Raw genomic sequence first — 23,253 nt, 5'->3', positions numbered from 1 at the left:
CTATTAGTATTAGTACAGAAACTGTTCAAACTGCTATGGATCGTTCAGTGAAAAGCCTGAAACCTGAAAGAAAGGAGTTTGCAGCCGCAGTCAGTTTCTGTTAGGCCTTTTTATTCATCAAAACAAATGGCTCGTCCATTCAGATGCTGCTTGTCCAAACACATCAGGCTATCTGTCATCACAAACACATCAGGCTATCTGTCATCACAGTGTGGAATTCTTTAGTCTGATGTGACAGTAGATCTAGCTCTACCTCTCTATAGTGTAACTGCAGGGTTAAATTAGAAACCGGGACAACCGTTTTAGTTCAAACACAAAATAAAAAGCGTCAGAGTCACAGAGTCATGTCATGTTTCACGAGCACATACAGTGTTCAGTCTACAGTCTCAGCTAGGCAGCTTCACCCAGACAAAACAGAAAAACAACAAAATGTCAAGACTACAAAGACTAAGGACAAGAAAGGGGGACTATTGGCGGAAGACTTGGGCAGAAGGTTCCTGTCTCGGTCCACTGAAGGTCTGATCTTATATGCTCTCCTCAGGAACAGCAAAGCTGCTGGAAGCCTCCCATCTTCTGAACCCGAGCGCCCCACAGCAGAGGAAGACTAACAACTCAGCTGACAGCCTGCATTCACCCAGGAGGACAACGGTTAAAGGTCACCTGACATGGAAACGAGGCTGCTGAAGCTGGACAGGTGACAGGAGGAAACCCCACCAGCAAGAGAGGAACATGTCCAGAACATCTCTGACCATCTCAGCCTCAATCTCTCCTTTCGGTTTTAAGTCACATCATCATCATTCATTTCCCCTGCTCACTGTAGGAAATGAACGACTCGCCAACCGTCCGTCAGAACCCATGAACCAATCAGCAGAGGGTTTGTTGGTCGGCCGTGGAGGGAGCCCGGCTTGCGGTCCTGCTTCACTACAACAATTTGGGAGCGGCAGACATCTTGCAATCAGCCATCAAAGGAAGGATTCCTTTAGCAGCAGTGAAAGATGGCGGCACAAGAAAAACATTTGCTGAAGTTCTCAATGGCTGACTCACATGTTCTCCCTCACTGACATGTTCTCCCTCACTGACATGTTCTCCCTCACTGACATGTTCTCCCTCACTGACATGTTCTCCCTCACTGAAATAAAGTGGAGTTGTTTTCTGACTCACATGTTCTCCCTCACTGAAATAAAGTGGAGTTGTTTTCTGGTGAATCCATTCAAAAGTGGTCTGTGGAGCAGGGAGAACCTCAACACTGATGCTAATGTGATGCAACGCTGGTGATGGAGCTCTAACCTTGGACAAACAGACACAGATTGTGGAGAGCTGAAGTCTAGTGTTCAAAACAGGAAGGGGAAACCTGCCGACAGGCTGTTCAATCTCAAAAGCCAAAAGGATCACGTTCACCACATCACAGCCAGCAGGATGGTTCACAGGATTCCAGATGCCGGTTGGTCATCTTGAGTAATATTCTCCAGGATCTGGCTGACGGACTGGTCGGCCAACTTCTCAGCCTCTCAGTCATTCTACAGAAACCAGGCAGCAGTTCAGTTCAGTTCAGTTCAGGTTAAAATGTGAGTCTCAGTTATCGTGACAAAGTGCCGTTTCTTTCTCAAACGTGGGGCGAAACGTCTACACGACTTTACCGACCGTCTGTCCGTCTGCGACAGCTTCGAGGAGAAGCCAACGCTCGACGGGCCACGGCTAAGAGCTAGTGTTTTTCCTCTTAGTGCCTTTTCTTTACATATATGGGGTTTAAATTCAGCAGAGGGAGAGAGACCCTGAACTGAACTGTGTATGTGGTCTGTAGACTACAGCAGAGAACTGAGCTGAACTGTGTATGTGGTCTGTAGACTACAACAGAGAACTGAACTGTGTATGTGGTCTGTAGACTACAGCAGAGAACTGAACTGTGTATGTGGTCTGTAGACTACAACAGAGAACTGAACTGTGTATGTGGTCTGTAGACTACAGCAGAGAACTGAACTGTCGTTTTGCATTCCTTTCCTTCAGTCATGGACAAACGTCTATACATGTTGTATAAGACGAAGAATGAAAGGTGGCATTTTTAACATTGAGTTTTTCAAGAATAATGGAGAAGAGGATGTCCAACAGCGCTCCTCCTAAAAGAGCCCGTGGTGAGAAGATGATCTCCAAATGGGAAGTGCAGACACTGATCCAGCAGGAGGTTCAGTGCAGACACTGATCCAGCAGGAGGTTCAGTGCAGTGAACAGTGTTTGTTAGAAAGGGTTCAATACAGAGCCGTGAGCTCAATGATGAAACCGCCATGCAACATCTCAATCAACCCCAAAATACTTTTGAGCAACTAGCTGGACATCAAGGTGGCCCTGGACATGGAGATCAGAGCCTACAGGAAGATGCTGAGGAGCCCAGCCCGTCTCAGCAGACAGCGGTGTCTGGAACACACGGGTGTGGTGATGGCACCTGGAAGATGTCCTCATGCTCAACAGAGCACAGTGCTGTGGGCGTGGCTCAACAGAGCACAGTGCTGTGGGCGTGGCTGACGTCCACCTGGATGTCATGCTGAACAACTCCGAGGCTGAACGGTCCAAGCCAGCTGTTGTCTAAGAGACATTCGCACCTCCACCCCTCACCGACCTCCACCCGGGAGACCTGAACTGTCTCTGGCCTGGGAGGAAGTTGGTCTCCTGTCCTGTTTGTCCACACAGCAACAGGGAACCGATTTCCTCCCAGGCCAGAGACAGTGTCCTTTTTATTGAAAAAAAAAAAAAAAAACTCCAAAAATAGGCATCTTTAACTCCAACGTGAAGTTCTTGGCCTGCCATTGATTCAGCGAGGAACCTGGGAGTCATGTCTCTGTGGGTGAGCTACACACAAGAGCTACATCTCCTCTCCTCTCAAGCTTCTCAATGTGAGCCTCCAGTTTTTTGGATGGCAGTTTGATAATTGAGATAGTTGGAAAAAGTCACTAAAGACGACGCGAGCAGATAAAGCAGCTTTGAAGGCTGCCATAGCAGATTTAAGCAAAAGAAAATCTCCAGAATGTTTGAGGAGAGAGGAACCATGGAGACAAGAAAGACAGAATGACAATTGGTGATAACAGGTTTTCACGGGAGAGCGGTGAGATGCTCTGGGGGGGCGGGGGGGGGGGTCTGCTGCTGCTGTGTTGAAGCTTCCTGGTTTACGATCTGCAGAGCGAATCCCTGAACCTGGAGGGCTGAGTGGGCGGAGCCTGGACAGAGCGAAACCCTGAACCTGGAGGGCTGAGTGGGCGGAGCCTGGACAAGTTGCTGTTTTAAACTGCAGAGTCAGCGCCGAGTGATGAGACCGGTCCGACAACCTCCACCTTTCACCCACAAACCTGGAGGCAACAACCGCCGCTCGCCTTCAACTACCAACCTGTCTCTCCATCCGTGACCTTCCCTACTGCACTCTGACAGACCTTCCCTTCCCTACTGCACTCTGACAGTCAAGACACTGAAGAACATCTAAGAAAAAATAACAATGGAATCAACATTTAGAAAGTAAGAAAAACCATCCAGAGTCTTAAAAAAAAAACACATCACATTTACAGACAAATCCAAGCTAAAACCCCTCGCTCTCTAGGACCATGCGAGGTCCTGTGCTGGCCTGTCACCCCTCTCCGGCTCGACCTCTGCGCTGCCATCAGGAGGCTAAATGGTAGGAACACTGAGGAGGATCATGCAGGGAAAAAGCATTTGTTAAACCCCCAAAACACTGACGAGTGTGGCGCTAACATGTGGCTAACGCTGCCACACACACACACACACAGGCGCTAACATGTGGCTAACGCTGCCACACACACACACACACACACACACACAGGCGCTAACATGTGGCTAACGCTGCCACACACACACACTGAAGACTGGATCATATATAGAGAAGAGAGAGACGGAGGTTCCACCTGCCAGCTGTAGTGTTGCCCTTTAAACACTTAGTAAGGCTACTGCTAGGGCTAGTTAGCAGGTCAGTACTAGGCTAATTAGCACAATGTTGGTTAATTAGCAGGGCTATTAGTAGGCTCATTAGGCTAATTAATTATTACTCGTCATTGGTCACCTAATGAGCAGGGTGTTGGTATGCTAATTAGCGGGTCGGGCTAACTGGCAGGTTGTTAGTAGGCTAATAAGCCGATTGGTGGGAGGCTATGTAGCATGTCGTTGGTCACTGGTAACCCGTATTAGCAGGGTGTTGGTCATTGGTAACCCTTGCTAGAAGATCTTTCAGTAGGCTAATTCTGTGCTGGTAAGCTGTCAGCAGGCTGTTGTGGGACTGGGCGACGCGTTCAGCGGTTGCAGGCTGAGACGGGCGTAGGGCAAGACGGGACGGTCCGCGGGTTCGAGTCTGCTCGTGTTACGGAATGGTGCTGGAAGTTTAGTTAATCTCTTTTGAAAAAGCCCTTAAATTACGCTAACTCAGTCTTCTTCATACTGGATCATCATCATCATTAGTCCATACTGGAGGTCCTGACGGTTTCCTGTCGGCTTCACTGCTTCCGTGGGTTCCATTAGGCTTCGCCTCGTGGGGGGGGGGGGGGGAGGGCAGGGGGGTTGTGGGGGGGGGAGGGGTGGTTGAGGGGCAAGGTAGGATGAGGTGGGGGTAGGTTAGGGTGGGGGTAGGTGAGGTCAGGGCACTGGGTAGGCTGGGGGGTAGGTGAGGTCAGGGCAGTGGGTTTCACAGAGCAGAGCTCCCTGCATCTCCTCAGTCCTTTCTGAGCCTCCTGTTCCTGGGAGATCTACGCAGAATGTCTTCCTCCTGCTTCTGACAGAACAGAGAGGAGGAGAGAGGGAGAGAGAGAGGAGTGACAGAACAGAGAGGGAGAGAGAGGAGTGACAGAGCAGAGAGAGGGAGAGAGGAGTGACAGAACAGAGGGAGAGACAAGGGAGGACAGAGAGAGGAGTGCTGCGTTAACAAAATGAAGACGCCGAATGATTCATCTGCAGTGTGTTTTATTTATTGTATTTTTATCTGGTTCTATTCTTTGTTGTTTTAATGAGGTTTTGGATGAACAACACAGTCAGCACAAAGCATGCAAAGGCTACTGCAGAATAAAGGCTGAATCTGCTGTTTTATTACACATTATGAACAGTACAAATACAACATTATGCAAATATGGCTGAAGTGGTGTATCCTTGTGACATTCTGTTGAATAGTTAGTGGAGTTTGTTTGAGCCCTCACCTCTTCAGACGTGGCCTCATTCTCTTCCTCCTTCTCTGCCTCCTCTTCCTCTTTAGGACTCTCCTCTGCATCACTCTTCTTCTCCTCCTCCTCCTCCTCCTCCTCGTCCTCCTCTTCCTCTGCAGCTGCTGCTGCTGCAGCTGAAAGCACAAAGTTCACTCCATCAGAGGGTCAGTGAGTGAGACACACTTACAGGCACACAAACTCATGGAGAGTGAAGAAGGTGACAGACACGAGGGCAGAGACAAAACCACTCACTTCACTGCCCTATTTTGGGATTAAAAAGGTGAATGTCACCTAAAAGTGACTAGTTTGCATCCCTGGATTTAGGGATTTGGGGGGGGGGGCCTACGGACCCCCAGATTAGAGGGAATCACATGACTAATAGTTTATTAGACCAGAGCAGGTCTCCACTAATAAGCGGATGAGAAGGAGTTGAGACCTGGACTTAGGGTTGTCAAAAGTATCGATAGTATCGATAAGTATCAGTACAAAAAATTCTAAATGATACAATATTCATTTGCAACAGGTATCGATAGTCTCGATAACTATCAATCCTAAACATTTGAAATGGAAACAATACTCATTTGTAACAGTATGGATACCAGCAGTAGTTAATTTTTTCTCTCCATATCATTGGTGGGTATGTGTAGCTTCAACAAGCTCAAAATGTTCTGATAGGCTGATGACTAGAGCAGGTGTAATCTGCTGTGTTCTGATAGGCTAATGACTAGAGCAGGGCCAATCTGCTGTGTTCCGATAGGCTAATGACTAGAGCAGGGCCAATCTGCTGTGTTCTGATAGGCTGATGACTAGAGCAGGGCCAATCTGCTGTGATAGTGTGGTATCCAACTTCTAGTATGGTGACATCCCTACCTGGACTGCTCTTCTTCTCCTCCTCTGGCTTCTCCTCCTCCTCCTCCTCTTCACCCTCCTCTTCCTTCACGTCAGGCTGAGGCTCATCGGTCTTCTTGTACTCAGCAGCTGCTGCAGCTGGGGCTTCGCTCTTCTTCTGCAAGTATGGAAACAACGCACAAAGGACAAGCAACGTTTTTAACACCTCAACTCGTTTTGTTTTTAAGACTCAAAGGAAACCATGTTGAAGGCTATCCGTGTTCCCACTACGATAACCTGATGTGTGAAACAGCCGCTAACGTGACATTATGGCCAATATGTGTTTTCATTGATTTCTTACAGCTTTTCATATCGTGTTTGTTGTTTCTCAAGTTTGTTGCTGCATTTCCCTCCAGGATGATTCATGTTTCCATCCACACACGCGACTTTAAGAGCAGCTGATTGGAGATGGTGTGCGCGCAATTGGGGACCAAAGCCGCACCCAGTTGTTAAAGAGCTGATTTTTGGGTCAGTGGTTAAGGTTAGGCCAGTACTGTTATGGTCAGGGTTAGGTTAAGTCTCCAGGAAATCCATGTAAGTCTATGTAAATACAGTGAAAAAACCTTTTGATCCAGCACCCAGGCCCAGTGTGGCCTAGCTTGGATGTGCGTGTCCCCGTCTACTTTTTGCACAGTCTATGTAAATACCCCAAAAATGACCCAAGTAAGACTGTGTGTGTGTGTGTGTGTGTGTCTGTGTGAGACAGTGTGCTTGTGTCAGTGTGTGTGTGTGTGTCTCTCACCTTGCCCGTGCAGCAGAAGACGATGATGAGGATGACTGGCAGAGCCACGGTCAGAACGTAAACCACCCAGAGCCACGGACGCTCCTCTGCTGCATTCAGCATCTGAGTGGTCAGCCCAGGCTAACAGACAGGAAGCACACAACATATTCACATTAATACACTATTAGTATTATTATTATATATTTTCCACTCGTATCCAAAAATGTTTCTGCTTGATGTAAACAGAGACCTTTAATATAGAGAGAGACACCCCTCTGCAGGCTCCGCCCATAATAAGAAATGGTTCTCTGCCGGTCTCCTAAAAGGGCGTGGTCACCTCTCCCTCTTGAAGTGTTGTGAGAGAGAGAGCCTGGTGATGCAGGGTCAGTGCTGACCTAGCAAGCTAACTTGAGCTAGATATCTTGAGTTCCCAAACTCCACACAAACCAAAATGTTTTCCAACCACAGATTTAGCTCCTACATCAAGGAACTTCACATGTAGCTTTAGCTAATCGCTCCCTGCCAAAGTGAGCGCCTGTTGCCAAATCCCACGAGACTGTGTTGCAGAGACAGACACACAGCTTTACATTACCGTAAATTCCGGACTATAAGCCGCACCTTTTTTCCCGTTTTTGGCCTTTTTTGGCCCCTGCGGCTTATATAACGGTGCGGCTTATCTATGGATTAAAAAAAAAAAAAAAAAAAAAAAAAAAAAAAAAAAATCTCTCTTTTTTAGCACTCTTTCTAACTATAAATCCTATATAACTATAATAAGTTTTAATTTCCTCTCTTGCCCTCTTTTCACCACACTGTATGACACTGTATGACACTGTGTGCACTGTAAAAAACAACACAGGTGGTGTTGTGTTATGTTGTTTTGTTGAAATGTTAATAAATGGGAGCTTCCTCTACAATCCCCTCTGTGCATGAACCCTTACATATGGTAATTAAACATTAAAACAAAACTAAAACAAAAAAACAAAAAAAAATACCATTAAAACACCCGCGGCTTATAGTCCGGTGCGGCTTATATAAGAAAAAAATAGTCAACTTTGAAGGTGCGGCTTATACACCGGTGCGGCTTATAGTCTCTGTGTTGCAGAGAGAATTGAAATTGAAAATGAAATTAGCTACAATTATGTACATGTTGTGAATCGGGTACTCCCCACGCGATGAAATATGAATCCAAAATGAGGAGAAATGATCTTTTTTTTTTTAAAGGTAAATAGCGGGAATTACTTTCTAAACATGGCCGCCAGGCATGCGCGGCACAGCGCATGCGATGTGTACAGTGGAAGTGCCGTTTACAGGCAAACCAGGAATTAACTTGGTGTGGGGATTTACTGCGAAAATGACGTTTCACGTAACTATGGGTTAATATTTCATTGCGTGGTGAGTACCCGATTCACAACATGTACGTAGAGCTTTTTGGTGACTGAACGGCTGTACCGTTTCCCCCCAATACTAACTAAGTGGACGAGTGTAGCTCACTGTATACTGTATGGAGAGAGACGGTAAAGGTATTGTGTATCTTGGTTATGTGTGTGCGATATGGCAGATGGACGAAACTCCCAAAAAGCTGGCGTATCTCTTAAATAATGTGATGAATACAGATTTGGGTGCAGTACCCTGGCCTGCCTGTAGCTTTCAAACCATGTCAGGCTCATTTGGATTCTTCGTCTAGCTAAAAGCAAAGAAAAGCTGGAAGCTCAGATCCTACTTACACTCAAATAGAGATTAGTGTTTTAGTCCGTTTCTTATGATTGTAATACTGTTTTGTCTTAGTTTTTAGACTTAGCTTTTTATTCGCGTTTCTTTTTCTTTTCTTTAATTCTTATTTTAATTTTATTCCATTTTATTTAAAATTGCATTTTATTCTGTTCTGTCATTTTGTTTTATTCTTCGTCTGTCATGTTTGTCTCTAATGTGTATCGTTGTCTTGGACCCCAGGAAGAGGAGCAGTTGTCTAGGCGTCAGCTTACGGGGATCCTTTTAAATAAACAAAGTGTGCATTGTTTTCCTATAGACCGTTTCAACTCGACAACAGAAACATTCTAAACTGCCCCCCAGCTTACTTCCTGTTGCAGTGTTTGTTAGTACAATAACTGACGGGACATAAGCTACGTTCCAAACTGCTCCCTCGCAACACAATGCTGTGTGTGTAAACACTAACAGTCTATAATATGGAGAGTGGTAGGAGGTGAAATGCTGCCCCCTATTGGTTTGGCTAATTATTATACATTGCAGCTTTAAAGACATGGAGAGTATCACTCCTACACCTTCCTAAATCCCGCCCCCCCCAGGAGCAGTTTGGGCTTCTGAAGCCTTGGCTCCGCCTCCACCCACCTCGGCGGCACCCTCCGCAGCCTTCTTCAGACCCCAGCCGTCGGTGGCCCAGCGCTCCGCCGTGTGGCGGTCGTTGGTGATGAAGAAGTTGTCGAAGAAGATGTTGGAGGACATGGACCAGAGCTCCAGCCCCACGGCGCTGAAGGAGCTCATCCTGAACGGGTGCAGGTCCTCGAAGAACTCCGGGTTGGAGATCTTCCTGGGCTTCCAGACACCCTGCAGACAAACACATGCACACATCGCTCTGTCAAACTGCACCAAAACACAACTTGCACCAACTGCCCCCGCTTCAAGGGTTACTTTGGTATATAAAAAATAAAGAAAAAGGTTCAGAGTTTTGGCTTGGGTTGATGTGAAGAGCTCCTGGGAGTTGATAGTGAGAGGAAGGATTCTTAACGGAGGAGCCCTTCACACGAAGGTGAAGGCGTGTTGCTCAGGAGGGATGAGGAGCGGAAGAACATGAGACGAGGCGCAACAGCCAAGATTGAGGAGGTGTGAGAAACACTGGAAACTTGAAAGAAGAAGAAGAAGAACCAGGTCTAGAGTGAGACCATCCAACTGTGAGAGGCAGCAATGTGCCACAAGGCATCCAGTCTGCCGGAAAGCCAATAGAAGAAGAGTTTTGCCTTAACAACCAATTTATACTATTTAATATCCATCTACTGTCCTTAATGTCCATACTGTAGAACCATAAAGAGATGGACATAGGGTTGTATGATGAATCAAAAGTATTACACACAAAATATATTGACCAGTGATATTTCCAAAACAGTAGAATCTGTGTGTTTCTATCTGGTGGTGTGGAAGATCCCTCACTCTGGAGGTCCAGTGTGGACTCTAGTGTTTTTTTTTCTTATTTCTTATTTTGCTGATCTCAAACCTAAAACAGCAGTAAACAGCATGACCTTTCACCTTTAAAACAAAGTTACTACAGGTGTGGAAATGTCTCGATTCTAAGGATGCATCGTGATGTGCACATGGATAGTACTTCTGAAGCCATTTACAAATGTGAAAAATCTATTTTCAAATTGTTACTTAATAACATGATGTTGATGGAACCAAAAAGTCTGAACTCAACCACCAGCGCCGTGCAGCACCCAGGAACCACACCTATGCTAGTTATCTTGTCAATACACCCATGTATGTATGTATCTGGTAGTTATCGTCAAAAAAGGCAGTAGTTGCAAACACGTTTTGATTTAATGTTTATGTACATTTAAAATTTTATTTTTTACAGTTTAAAAAAGTAGCAAGTTGTCACAGTGAGAACGAATAAATCACGTATAGAAAAAAAAGGACGTCAACATGCACCAATAATCGTTTTATAATGGCATTGTAACGAAACATGAGGCCAATGAAGAAGTTTTTGACAAAATATTCAATGTGCTTCTGTGTCTCTAGCTGGTGTGTGTGTGTGTGTGTGTGTGTGTGTGTGTGTGTGTGTGTGTGTGTGTGTGAATGTGGGCGGGGCCCACGGGCTCACCTGGTAGTTGGGGTTGTCGATCATGGGTGACTTCCACTTGCCCTTGTAGGCGGGGTTGTCCATGATGGGTCGCTGCCAGGCGCCACAGCCGGGGGCGGACTCACAGGCCGGGTTGGGGACCTGCGGGGCTTCCCATTCACCATCCATGTCCTCATCCCTGATGGACGGGCAAGCAGGCAGACCAGGACAGAAAGAATCAATTAATTTAGAGAGTTAGATATTTGTCTCTCTTGCCCAGTCTTTCCCATCTGTCTAGTAAAGGCACAAAAATAATAATAATAAAAACAAATAATAATAATAAATAATTATATTATTTTTTATATCAGCCAATCAGTGTCTCCGGCAGACTACCCTCATACATCTGCTGTATGTTTGTAGCGATAAACAACTCCTATAACCTAAGATCAAATAGCTGGTTGAAATTCAAAGTGCCAAATATGCGAACAGAATCTGGAAAAAAGAGTCTCTCCTACTTTGGTCCCTGGTCGTGGAACGACCTGCAGTCCCGTTTAAAACTGGTCTCTTCCATTCCTCTGTCCAGTTTTAAACATGCTCTATCTGAAGTTCTTACTGCAAGCTGCTCCTGCAGTAATGTCTAGTTTTACTTTGCCCTTTTTGACCTGTTAATTTTGTTTTTAGGCCATATGTTTTTACGTTCTTGATCCTGTGCCCAATATTAAAACAATTTGCCCAAATATGACCGTCAGGAACGACGAAGGGCCATCTTTACCTCTTGTAGTGTGACTTAAGGCATTGTCACACCTAATGCCTAGTTTACACTACAAGACTTTCCCCCCAGATTTTACACCGGATTTCCAGTTGGGCTCAGTCTGTCTTTGAATACACGTACCGTGACACCCCTAGTGTGTGTGTGTGTGTGCACGTACCAGTCGTTGTGAGTGACACCCCTAGTGTGTGTGTGTGTGTGTGTGTGTGCACGTACCAGTCGTTGTGAGTGACCCCCCTAGTGTGTGTGTGTGTGTGTGTGTGCACGTACCAGTCGTTGTGAGTGACACCCCTAGTGTGTGTGTGTGTGTGCACGTACCAGTCGTGAGTGACACCCCTAGTGTGTGTGTGTGTGTGCACGTACACGTACCAGTCGTTGTGAGTGACACCCCTAGTGTGTGTGTGCGTGTGTGCACGTACCAGTCGTCGGGCTTCACAGCGTCGGGGTCTCCGATGTACTCGGGCTCGTCGTCCAGCCAGCCGTCTGGTTTCACCGCGTCTTCATCTGAGATCTGAGCGGGGGCGTCCTCGTCCCTAAACACACAGACAGAGAAGAAGAACATTCAAAAACAATCCTAGTTTTAACTGAACATAAACATTCTTAATTGACCCTAGCTTACTTCCTGTTGCAGTGTTTGCTAATCCAATAAGCGAGGTTTCAAATGAAGCAGTAAGTCCCAAGAGGGCAGCTAAGAGGTGTCCACTGTTAACCACAGCCTCACACAAAACTCTGTGAAAACCATGCATAAATTGACAGAACCAGACTCTTGATGGTAGAACATGACAGAACCAGACTCTTGATGGTAGAACATGGACCCAATAAACTATTATTTTTGTCAAATGTATTCCTAGTGTAGAAGACACATGCTCCTTTTGCAATAATATGGTGGAAATGTTAGAACATGTGTTTATTCAATGTGTACATGTCACAATGTTATGGACTGATTTTGGGAAGGACATTTGACTTAAAGAACATGAATTATTCTTAATTTTCAACAATTATAACTTCTCCAGCAATTAACAATATATATTATTAATTTGCTCATGATCTTAGTCAAATTCTATATTTACAAAATTAAATCCTTAAATTACCATCTTATATTACGTTTAAACAAACAGATCGAAGCATATATTTTCAAACTGTCACATTTAAAAACCTGTAATAAATAAAATAAAATATTAAGTTATGCAAACCTTTTAGGATTACCTGCATAAGCAAACCTTTTGAAAGGTTTCTTCTACCTCTTGTGTAGATTCATTTGTATGTCTGTTGTAATCTTATATGTACTTGACTGTTATTGACTACTTTATCTTTACTGTATTGCATTTAAACAATGTATTGCTGAACAACTTTTTACAAAAAAAGAAAGAAAAAAAAAACTTGTAGAAAACGATGTTGACACAAAGCCATGCTATGGCTGCGGTGCTATGCTAACGCTGCGCTGTACTGACCAGTCTTCAGGCTTGGCGGCGTCGGGGTCCTGGATCTTGGGCCTCTCGTCCCAGTCGTCCGGCTTGTGGTCGTCGGGGTCTTCGATCTCAGCGGTGGGGTTGACCGCGGGCGTGACGTCTGTCAGCAGGCTGCCACTGTTCACCACAGTCTGGTCCACCAGCACCTCAAAGCTGCTGTCTGGATTCAACACTGAAGAGACACACAGCAGAGCTTCAGCAAACCTCCCCGAATAGAACAACACACAAACGCATCAAGTTCCTCTATGCTGACTGCACAGTGCGGCTCCACGCTCCTCTCAAAACATGGAACTCCAGAGGTCTCCGCAAATACGGCGGTCTGTTCCGAGGCCGATTGGCTAATGCTTGTTATGTTACTTCACTACTAAGGAAGTCTTCTCTTCATGTAAACTGACAGGTGATTGGCTAATGCTTGTTATGTTACTTCATTACTAAGGAAGTCTTCTCTTCATGTAAACTGACAGGTGATTGGCTAATGCTTGTTATGTTACTTCATTACTAAGGAAGTCTTCTCTTCATGTAAACTGACAGGTGATTGGCTAATGCTTGTTATGTTACTTCATTACTAAGGAAGTCTTCTCTTCATGTAAACTGACAGGTGATTGGCTAATGCTTGTTATGTTACTTCATTACTAAGGAAGTCTTCTCTTCATGTAAACTGACAGGTGATTGGCTAATGCTTGTTATGTTACTTCATTACTAAGGAAGTCTTCTCTTCATGTAAACTGACAGGTGATTGGCTAATGCTTGTTATGTTACTTCATTACTAAGGAAGTCTTGTCTTCATGTAAACTCTGTGCTGGACGCAGACACCACACTGTTACTGTATTGACCATACATGCTGTGCCTCTGTGGAGGGAACGGTCCTGCCTTCAACACTGCAAACACCACACACCAGTGTGTCAAGGTGTGTATGTGTCTTACCCAGTGTGTAGAGGTGTGTGTATTTGTGTGTGTGTCTCACCCAGTGTGTAGTGGAGTGTGTATTAGTGTGAGTCATACCCAGTGTGTAGTGGAGTGTGTATTAGTGTGTGTCTCACCCAGTGTGTAGTGGAGTGTGTATCTCACCCAGCGTGTAGTGGGGTGTGTATTAGTGTGTGTGTCTCACCCAGTGTGTAGTGGGGTGTGTATTAGTGTGTGTGTCTCACCCAGTGTGTAGAGGTGTGTGTATTTGTGTGTGTGTCTCACCCAGTGTGTAGAGGTGTGTGTATTTGTGTGTGTATCTCACCCAGTGTGTAGAGGTGTGTGTGTCTCACCCAGTGTGTATTAGTGTGTGTGTCTCACCCAGTGTGTAGAGGTGTGTGTATTAGTGTGTGTGTCTCACCCAGTGTGTAGTGGGGTGTGTATTAGTGTGTGTGTCTCACCCAGTGTGTATTAGTGTGTGTGTCTCACCCAGTGTGTAGAGGTGTGTGTGTCTCACCCAGTGTGTATTAGTGTGTGTGTCTCACCCAGTGTGTAGAGGGGTGTGTATTAGTGTGTGACTCATACCCAGTGTGTAGTGGGGTGTGTGTTAGGGTTGCACGGTATACCGGTATTAGTATGGTACCGCGGTTCCCTGCCGTTAAAAAGGATACTATACCACGTTAATTTAGTACCGATACTTAAAAAAATGTCATGGGTTGCGTCAGTGTGCGACCGTGGTGTTTGTTAGCGGAGGAGAGAGACACAGCGGCATTACAGTTGAGAGCCTGTCTCCCACCTCACGTGAAGGCAACACAGCCTTGCCTTGAACCAATGGTGACTCGTGAAAAGTGAAAAAAAGCTCGTCTCTGACTCTGTCTGCTTCATGTGGGGGCGTGTCGACTTTCCTCTCTTCCCTCTCTGCTCGCTCTCTGGCCACAGTCGTTCAGTCCTCACTACAGCACCCCGACACACAGGACAGACGCAGCGAAAATGGCAGCGGCTTCTTCTAGTCTTGCAAGCCGACCAACGCTTGTAGAAAAAGCAGATGCACGAAGCGAAATATGGAAATATTTTGCTTACGTTGCCGACAGCGAAGGCAAGCCCGTGGACACATCCAAACCAGTGTGTAAAAGGTGCTTCAACGTGACGCAAGCGAAAGGATCAAACACATCGAACCTGGCTAAACATCTTGCCGACAGGCACCCCGACCTGTTCAAAGAGTTTAAAGACCGACAGGTTAGCGAACGTGAACGATAAACATACATGCCCTCAAATAAGTCCAACGAGTATTGTGTGACAAGCGAACTTGTTTCACTGAAAAAGTTCGCTTGTCACAATAGCCTACTCGTTTACAGTAAAACACGAGGCAATGTGCTCGAGCACAGATCTCTGCCAAGGAAGGAGCAAGTCATGACATGTAACGTTTAGGGGAGGGGACATCAGATGACTGCATACCATGTACAATATTTAATAACACTATGGTCCTCAATGCCAGTGTTATTAAAGCTTTTACATGGTAAGCAGTCATCTGATGTCACCTATCCTAATATTTACAATAATCCCAATTATTAATGATATACGAATTAATTGTAAAAAACACCTAGCCTACATGTATTGGGGGGGGGGGTACACCACATAATAAGCCTACATTTCAATAGCCTACATTTATGTGTGAAAATAATATATATTACTAAATTAACCATAAATCTGGCACTTAATGTTAATGAAGCTTAAACCCAGGATTATTAACCCACATAGGCTACACTACAGCACAGGCACACTACACTAAAGTAGACTGAACACACCTTGGCAGAGTTTTTTTTTTTAATCGAGTAAATTAGATATAAAAATGACAATGATATCAAACTGAAAAATTTAAACATTAGCATAATGTAATCTAATGTATCCATCCCTACCCCCCACAGGCACAGACACGCAAACAGCCAGAATCAGCACCAACCCAGTCAAGGCAGCCTTCCCTCCCAGCTTTGTTTGGGCAGTGCAGAAAGTATGATGGTGACTCAAGAGAAGCAAAAAAATTGAACAGAGCAGTAGCTGAGTTTATCTGTCTTGATCAAGTGCCAATATATACAGTTGAGAAAAGTGGATTCCGGAACCTTGTGCAGCAGTTGGACAGACGATACGACATGCCTGGGAGAAATTATTTCATGGATACTGAAATCCCAAAGCTGTACACTGAGACCAGGAAGGTTATTGAGGCACAACTCAGCAGCCAGCCTTCCTTCGCTTGTACCACTGACATCTGGACGAGCAGGGCAGTTGATGCATACATGGCAGTCACAATCCAGTACATAACTGAATCCTGGGAAACACAGTCCTGGTGTTTAGGATGTTCAGCTTTACACTCTGATCATACTGCAGAGTGTCTCCATGAAGCCCTGGAGGAGATTGTGTCTTTCAATTGGAGACTGGACCTGTCAAAAATGGCCGGGATAACCACTGACAATGCCTCTAACAACATTAAGGCATTTGAGAGCTACACCTGGATACCGTGTTTTGGACATAACCTTCATCTGGCTGTAGGCAAGGCTCTAGCCCTGGACCGTGTCTCAACATCCTTGTCCAGGCTCCGGAAAACCGTGTCTGCCTTTTCCAGGTCAAATAAAATGATGAGGAGCTTGAAGGACAAACAGATGACCTTGATGAAAGAACCCCATAAGCTCATTCACGATTCGCCTACACGCTGGAACTCCACCTTTGACATGGTGGACAGATTCTGTGAACAGCAACAACCTGTCTGTGCTGTTTTGGCTGAAAATCGAAACAAGTGGCATCTGATGCCTAAAGATTCAGACATGGCAAACTTAGAGACTGTTAGAGAAGCCCTAAGCCCTCTAAGCAGCTTCACAGATGCATTAAGTGGAGAGAAGGACCCCACACTGTCTTCCGTGCTGCCCCTGAAATGGAAAATATTGTCCTGCCTGACAGTGGAGGATGGAGAAAGCAATCTTTCACGTGAAATGAAAGACACAATAAGATCAGACTTCACAGAAAGATATGATGACATCAGCCTGCTGGACACTGTCCTTAACACTGCCACATTCCTGGACCCACGATTTAAGGACACTTTTGTTACCATGGAGGAAGAGGTGAAGGCAATACTTTTGCAGAAATCTGGTGAGCTTCCACCACTACAGAAGCAGGGCCAAGGAGCAGAGCAGCAGCAACATGAAGATCAAGGAGGGGCAAAAAAGAAAAGAAAAGCAAACTTGAAAAGCCTGCTGTCCAGCATCACATCAGAAAAGAAAAGGGAGGAGGCAGAGGGGGAGGCAAGTGGGGCTGAGGGGTGGGCAGATGATGATCCTCCCACATCCCGGGCTGACCAACTTACAACTGAATTTGTGTTGTACAAACAAATGCAAGAGCTACATGCTGAGGAAGACCCACTCACCTGGTGGAAGAACCATGCAGCCACCCTGCCAACTCTTGCACATTTTGCAAGACAGTACCTTTGCATTCCAGCCTCAAGCTGTGCTTCAGAACGAGTGTTCAGCACATCAGGCAACATCTGCAGTCCTAAACGGGTTAGGCTGACTGAGGAGCACGTTGAGACACTTGTTTTCCTGGCTAAGAACCTTAAAGTGGCCAAAGAACTGTCCAGAGAATAAGTCAGAGAGAATAAGAACAAAAGAGAACTAAACATGTTCTGGTTTTCATAATATCCACGTTCTGTCACTGTGACAAAAATATTTCTATTGATGTGAACACATTTTTATTTTTTTAAACATAAAGCTCAGGAGCTGCAAGTACAGAGTACTTTTTTTTGTTAAAACAAATAGCTATAATAGTCTAGCAGCTGTGTGAAAATATATTTTATTTATATTATTTATAAGTTTAAACGGTTCACATTCCTTTAAAATATGTTTACAGGAGAGATTATGTTAATTTTACACTAGATAATAAAAGTTCTAGCATGTTCAGCGCCACACGTGGTGGCAGTACTACCAGCATGTAGTAAAATGACTACATGGCTGTGCATTACCTTGTTAAATCAATAAAATAAGTTTTAAGTTCCATGTTTTGTCCCCTCTATTTATTCCACTACTTTTCCTGATGTTTTAGTTTTTTGCCGTGGTATCGTTTCAGTATCGGTATCGAGATATTTAGGCAGGTATCGGTATCGAACTCATAATTTTGGTATCGTGACATCCCTAGTGTGTATTAGTGTGTGACTCATACCCAGTGTGTAGTGGGGTGTGTATTAGTGTGTGTGTCTCACCCAGTGTGTATTAGTGTGTGTGTCTCACCCAGTGTGTAGTGGGGTGTGTATTAGTGTGTGACTCATACCCAGTGTGTAGAGGTGTGTGTGAGTCATACCCAGTGTGTAGAGGTGAGTCTTCTTGTCGGTGTAGTAGCCTCTCAGGTCGGCGTCGGGCTTCTTGGCGTGTTTCTCTTCGTACTCTCCGGTTTTGGGATTTTTGTGTCTGAAGATGAAGTGCAGCTTGTAATCCTCTCCACATTTATCTGGTCCGAACATGATGGTGTACCCAGTCTTATCCACAAACTGGTCCTATGGGCGCACACACACACACACACACACACACACACACACACACAGGGTTCAATTACATCCAAAGGAAAAAATCTTGACTACATTTAGACCAGTTAGTTACTAAGTGGTTAGGACATTGGCGGTTGTTATAATAATGTAATATGAATATGCAGAGAGTCTGACCAGGTCCAGGTCTGGAGTCTGAGTCAGCAGCTTGACGTAGGCACCGCCACAATCTATACCAGTCTGGAAGTTCACCTCATACCTACAGAGACAGAGAGAGAGAGAGAGAGAGAGAGGGAGAGAGAGAGAGGGGGGAGAGAGAGAGAGAGAGAGGAGAGGAGAGGAGAGAGAGAGAGAGGGGAGAGAGAGAGAGGGGAGAGAGAGATAGAGAGAGGGGAGAGAGAGAGAGGGGAGAGAGAGGGGAGAGGGGAGAGAGAGAGAGAGGGGAGAGAGAGGGGAGAGAGAGGAGAGAGAGAGAGAGAGAGAGGGGAGAGAGAGACAGACAGGGAGGGAGAGAGACAGACAGATCAGTATTACTATACTGAGTGATTGAGAGACAGAGAGAGCCATTTCTGCCAGTTAAGAGTCTGGTACAGTGAGAGTGACTGAGGATCAGTCAGATAACGTCAGGTCTCCGGCTGGATTTGAGGAATCAAATTTTGTCAAATCATAACGAGCTCTTCAGGAGGTTGTGAGAGCTGGTAGAGATATTGTAACGAGCTCTTCAGGAGGTTGTGAGAGCTGGTAGGAGATATTGTAATGAGCTCTTCAGGAGGCTGTGAGCTGGTAGAGATATTGTAACGAGCTCTTCAGGAGGTTGTGAGAGCTGGTAGGAGATATTGTAATGAGCTCTTCAGGAGGCTGTGAGAGCTGGTAGAGATATTGTAACGAGCTCTTCAGGAGGTTGTGAGAGCTGGTAGAAATATTGTAACGAGCTCTTCAGGAGGTTGTGAGAGCTGGTAGGAGATATTGTAACGAGCTCTTCAGGAGGCTGTGAGAGCTGGTAGGAGATATTGTAACAAGCTCTTCAGGAGGTTGTGTGAGCTGGTAGAGATATTGTAACGAGCTCTTCAGGAGGCTGTGAGAGCTGGTAGAGATATTGTAACGAGCTCTTCAGGAGGTTGTGAGAGCTGGTAGAGATATTGTAACGAGCTCTTCAGGAGGTTGTGAGAGCTGGTAGAGATATTGTAACAAGCTCTTCAGGAGGCTGTGAGAGCTGGTAGAGATATTGTAACGAGCTCTTCAGGAGGCTGTGAGAGCTGGTAGAGATATTGTAACGAGCTCTTCAGGAGGCTGTGAGAGCTGGTAGAGATATTGTAATGAGCTCTTCAGGAGGTTGTGAGAGCTGGTAGGAGATATTTTAACGAGCTCTTCAGGAGGTTGTGAGAGCTGGTAGGAGATATTGTAACGAGCTCTTCAGGAGGTTGTGAGAGCTGGTAGGAGATATTGTAACGAGCTCTTCAGGAGGTTGTGAGAGCTGGTAGGAGATATTGTAACGAGCTCTTCAGGCGGATGTGAGAGCTGGTAGATGATTTGACATTACAGCACAGAGCAAAGTACGGTAGTCTACAACGATGCTTCACTACAACAGCATTTAATGTCAGAAGACTAAAGCAGCAACAGGCGGACACCGGAACTAGGTCAGAGACGGGTCATGAGTCACATGATTTTAGATCAGCATTGCTAAATCCAACCCGAATCGGTTTGTTTTTTTTAACTCAGCTGATACATACTGTTGTTCTTGTTCAATTGTGGTTATTGAGTATTTCTGCAATAAGGGCACTTAGGGCTGTGTTTACTCTACTAACGTTAACGTTACCACTGATTGCTTTGGGAGACGCCATTACTGTTTTGCCAGGGGGGGGGGGGGCTGATTAGCCGGTTACATTGTAATTCCAGGAACCTCCTGTGGGCGGATACTTCCAGCCAAACAGAATGTGAGGTCATGTGATCAGGATGGTTTTTACCAGGCTAGGAGTGAATTTGTAGGGACAAGATTGTTATTTCACATGTGTGTGTGCGCGCATGCGTGTGTGTGCGCGCACGTGTGTGTGTGTGTGTGTGTGTGTGTGTGTGTGTGTGTGTGTGCGTGCGTGTGCGTGTGTGTGTGTGCACGTGTGTGTGTGTGTGTGTGTGCGCACGCGTGTGTGTGTGAGTGTGCATGTCTTACTGGAGGATGAGTGGCTTGGTGTCGAAGATGAATGGGCGGAGCAGCTGGGCGGAGATGGCGTGATGTTTGGCTTTAGACTTCAGAACCAAACCTTTATCTCCTGGGAGCTTACTGTCTGTCATCTCCTCCACTGCCCACACACCTGTCAACAACAACAACAACAAACCCAATATGGTGCTAAATTAGAGAATATTATGGCGTGGAATGCATTTATTGAAGCCATGCGTGGGGACCAGGGACGACGTGTGTCTCTAAGACGTACACGCTCTGGTGGACGTGTGTCTCTAAGACGTACACGCTCTGAGGTGGACGTGTGTCTCTAAGACGTACACGCTCTGAGGTGGACGTGTGTCTCTAAGACGTACACGCTCTGAGGTGGACGTGTGTTTCTAAGACGTACACGCTCTGAGGTGGACGTGTGTTTCTAAGACGTACACGCTCTGAGGTGGACGTGTGTTTCTAAGACGTACACGCTCTGAGGTGGACGTACCGTCATACTTGGCGATCTCCTCATCGGTGTCTTCCTTCTTGGCTTTGGACAGAACCCAGCTGGAACAACACACACTTCAGTTAGGACAACATGTCATCACACCACGTTCTCAACACAGAACCACATGTTCTAGACTAGAGCAGGGGGGTTTTTCAATGGGGGAGGCGGGCCTCCCCAGGGGGGCTCCAAACAAGTTCCAGGGGAGGCTCAGTGAATGGAAGTGAAAGAAATATGACATTAGTTATCAAAAGGAGATCACACAGAAGAGCCTAAATGTGTGTGATTTGATTAAAGAGATAGTTCAGAGATACTATTGGTGAATTTTACTGTTGTTGGCACTTTCAGAAAACAAACAAGTGTCAGGAAACAAATAAATGACTTTTCTTTGATAGTCTGAAGCCATCTTCAATCAAATGTTAAGATCAAATCATTTTTGGGATCAAATAACATAACTAGGGATGAAACGATAACCCGTTTTAATGATAACCGTGATAAAAGTCCTTACGATATCCGTGATACAATTTCTTACGATAACCGTACGCTTTGAAAAACATGGTAAATACTGTCCATCATCAACCAAAGCTGGCAACCGTCTCCCAGATGCAGACGTGCAGCCTTGGAGAAATGATTTCGGTGAGTATCGATCCTTTTTGGGTCTGAGTTTTCAATATAAAACTTGGTTATTAGTACTTTTTGAACATTTTCAGCACATTTGAAGAATACAATACTGATAACATGATAATTTCACATCACTATAATCGTGATATGAAATGTTCATATTGTTTCATCTCTAAACATAACCATGATCCCATAGGCACCAAGGAATTTAGCACACCTCTGGTATGAAGCGAGTAAACGGGGAAGGGCCGTCTTTGAGGGGAGGCCCACAGCCTCAGACTTTTTGAAAAGCTTTTTCTGCAGTTCTGAGGTTGGTAAAGGACTAAAGGCACTGCGAGGAACCTCCAGTAAGGAGTGTAGTTTTGCTTCTGTCTTGACAGAAGTGTCAATGTGGTTTGGACTGAGAATCACCAACACGCTTGACTGAACCAACAGTGAACAGAAACACTTCCAAACAACTACGTTCCACTCCAAAGATGAATATAAAGTTAGATCGCACATCAGCAGGAAGAGATAGATTACAGCCAATTTGAAGAATTCTAACCCAACAAGATGATTTCTGGAACAAAAATTAATTTGCATCATAAACATATTCAGTTATTAGCACACCAGGGTCATTTCTTCATGAAATAATTGGGCAATAAAGCTGGATGATTTCCACTGCTTTAACATGTTCCTCACTGTTAAAGTGATTAAGTTAAGTTATCCTTTATTTATCCCCTTGGGGAAATTCATCCTCTGCATTTGACCCATCCTCTACTAGGAACCTTCCTAGAACTAGGAGCAGTGGGCAGCCGCAGTGCAGCGCCCGGGGACCAACTCCAGTTCTTTTGCCAGTACCTTGGTCAGGGGCACTGACAGGAGTATTAACCCTAACATACATGTCTTTCTTGATGGTGGGAGGAAACCGGAGCACCCGGAGAAAACCCACACGGACACGGGGAGAACATGCAAACTCCACACAGAAAGGACCTGGGACGGACCGGGGTTCGAACCCGGGACCTTCTTGCTGTGAGGCAACAGTGTTAACCACTGAGCCACCGTGCCGTCCATAAATGATGGATGTTATGGAACATTGACATGTTCCTCACTGTTAAAGTGATGTTATGGAAAAATGACCTCAGACAGTAACAGGGTTGCTTTCTTCTCTCGTGCAATTCAAAATGTAAAACGTCTCCAATCAAAATAAATATGCAAATGAGATGTAATCTGACACTGTACCGCTGGAGAACCAGGTGATGTGAGACGGTTAATATTCTGCATTTCAGAGTTACAGTCTCAACCAGTAGGCCAAAGTATAAACTAACAGCCAGTCTGCAGATAGGACAAACTGTACCAAACAGGAGTGGTTTTTTTTCATGATTTTATAAAAAAATCTTTGTTTGTTCCTTTCCTTCTGAAGACCTGGAAAACATCAAATTCATTTCCTGTTATTTCCTGGACTGGCCCGAAACGTGTGCTCACCTGTCTAGTGTCCCCCGGTCAAAAGACTCTGCGAAGAAGTGTTCCCCCATGGGCTCTGGAGCCTTGTAGGTCACCTGGACAGGAAGAGAAAGTGACAAGACTCAAGTCAGCTGGGTTTACCCACCGTCTGACCAAGTCAACTGGGCTCCAGTCCCGAGTCTAGAGGCACAAGCTTCAAGTCTAAATGGAGAACAGCAAGTCAAGTCAGAACAAGTCAAGAGTCCAGTATCAATTTCATATCTTTAAAGAAAACTAAACATCGAGGCCTTCTCAAT

At 45.3% G+C, this 23,253-nt stretch overlaps 1 protein-coding gene across 5 annotated transcripts in view; it reads right to left on the bottom strand.

Moving 5' to 3' along the window:
* Positions 1-90: 90 nt before the first annotated feature.
* canx (calnexin) overlaps positions 91-23,253 on the bottom strand; it is a 37,115-nt gene continuing 13,952 nt past the window's right edge. For 2 of the 5 annotated variants that reach the window (XM_083652103.1, XM_083652104.1), the window contains exons 3-15: positions 22,979-23,052; positions 20,897-20,955; positions 20,407-20,548; positions 18,417-18,498; positions 18,059-18,251; positions 12,800-12,989; positions 11,768-11,881; positions 10,622-10,778; positions 9,139-9,354; positions 6,814-6,933; positions 6,054-6,189; positions 5,178-5,317; positions 91-4,759 (exon numbers count right to left, since the gene is read on the bottom strand). In XM_083652103.1, the coding sequence (XP_083508229.1) occupies positions 4,700-4,759; positions 5,178-5,317; positions 6,054-6,189; positions 6,814-6,933; positions 9,139-9,354; positions 10,622-10,778; positions 11,768-11,881; positions 12,800-12,989; positions 18,059-18,251; positions 18,417-18,498; positions 20,407-20,548; positions 20,897-20,955; positions 22,979-23,052 (1,683 nt within the window). In that variant the 3' untranslated portion in view covers positions 91-4,699. The remainder of the gene's footprint in view (positions 4,760-5,177; positions 5,318-6,053; positions 6,190-6,813; positions 6,934-9,138; positions 9,355-10,621; positions 10,779-11,767; positions 11,882-12,799; positions 12,990-18,058; positions 18,252-18,416; positions 18,499-20,406; positions 20,549-20,896; positions 20,956-22,978; positions 23,053-23,253) is intronic. The other 3 variants (XR_014553378.1, XM_083652105.1, XM_083652106.1) reach the window with 3 other exon arrangements.

This window comes from Poromitra crassiceps (assembly GCF_964638095.1).
Source record: "Poromitra crassiceps genome assembly, chromosome: 15".
Lineage (NCBI taxonomy): Eukaryota > Metazoa > Chordata > Actinopteri > Beryciformes > Melamphaidae > Poromitra > Poromitra crassiceps.
The sequence above is the reverse complement of the archived record's forward strand: the minus strand, read 5'-3'. Positions and strand labels throughout refer to the sequence as shown.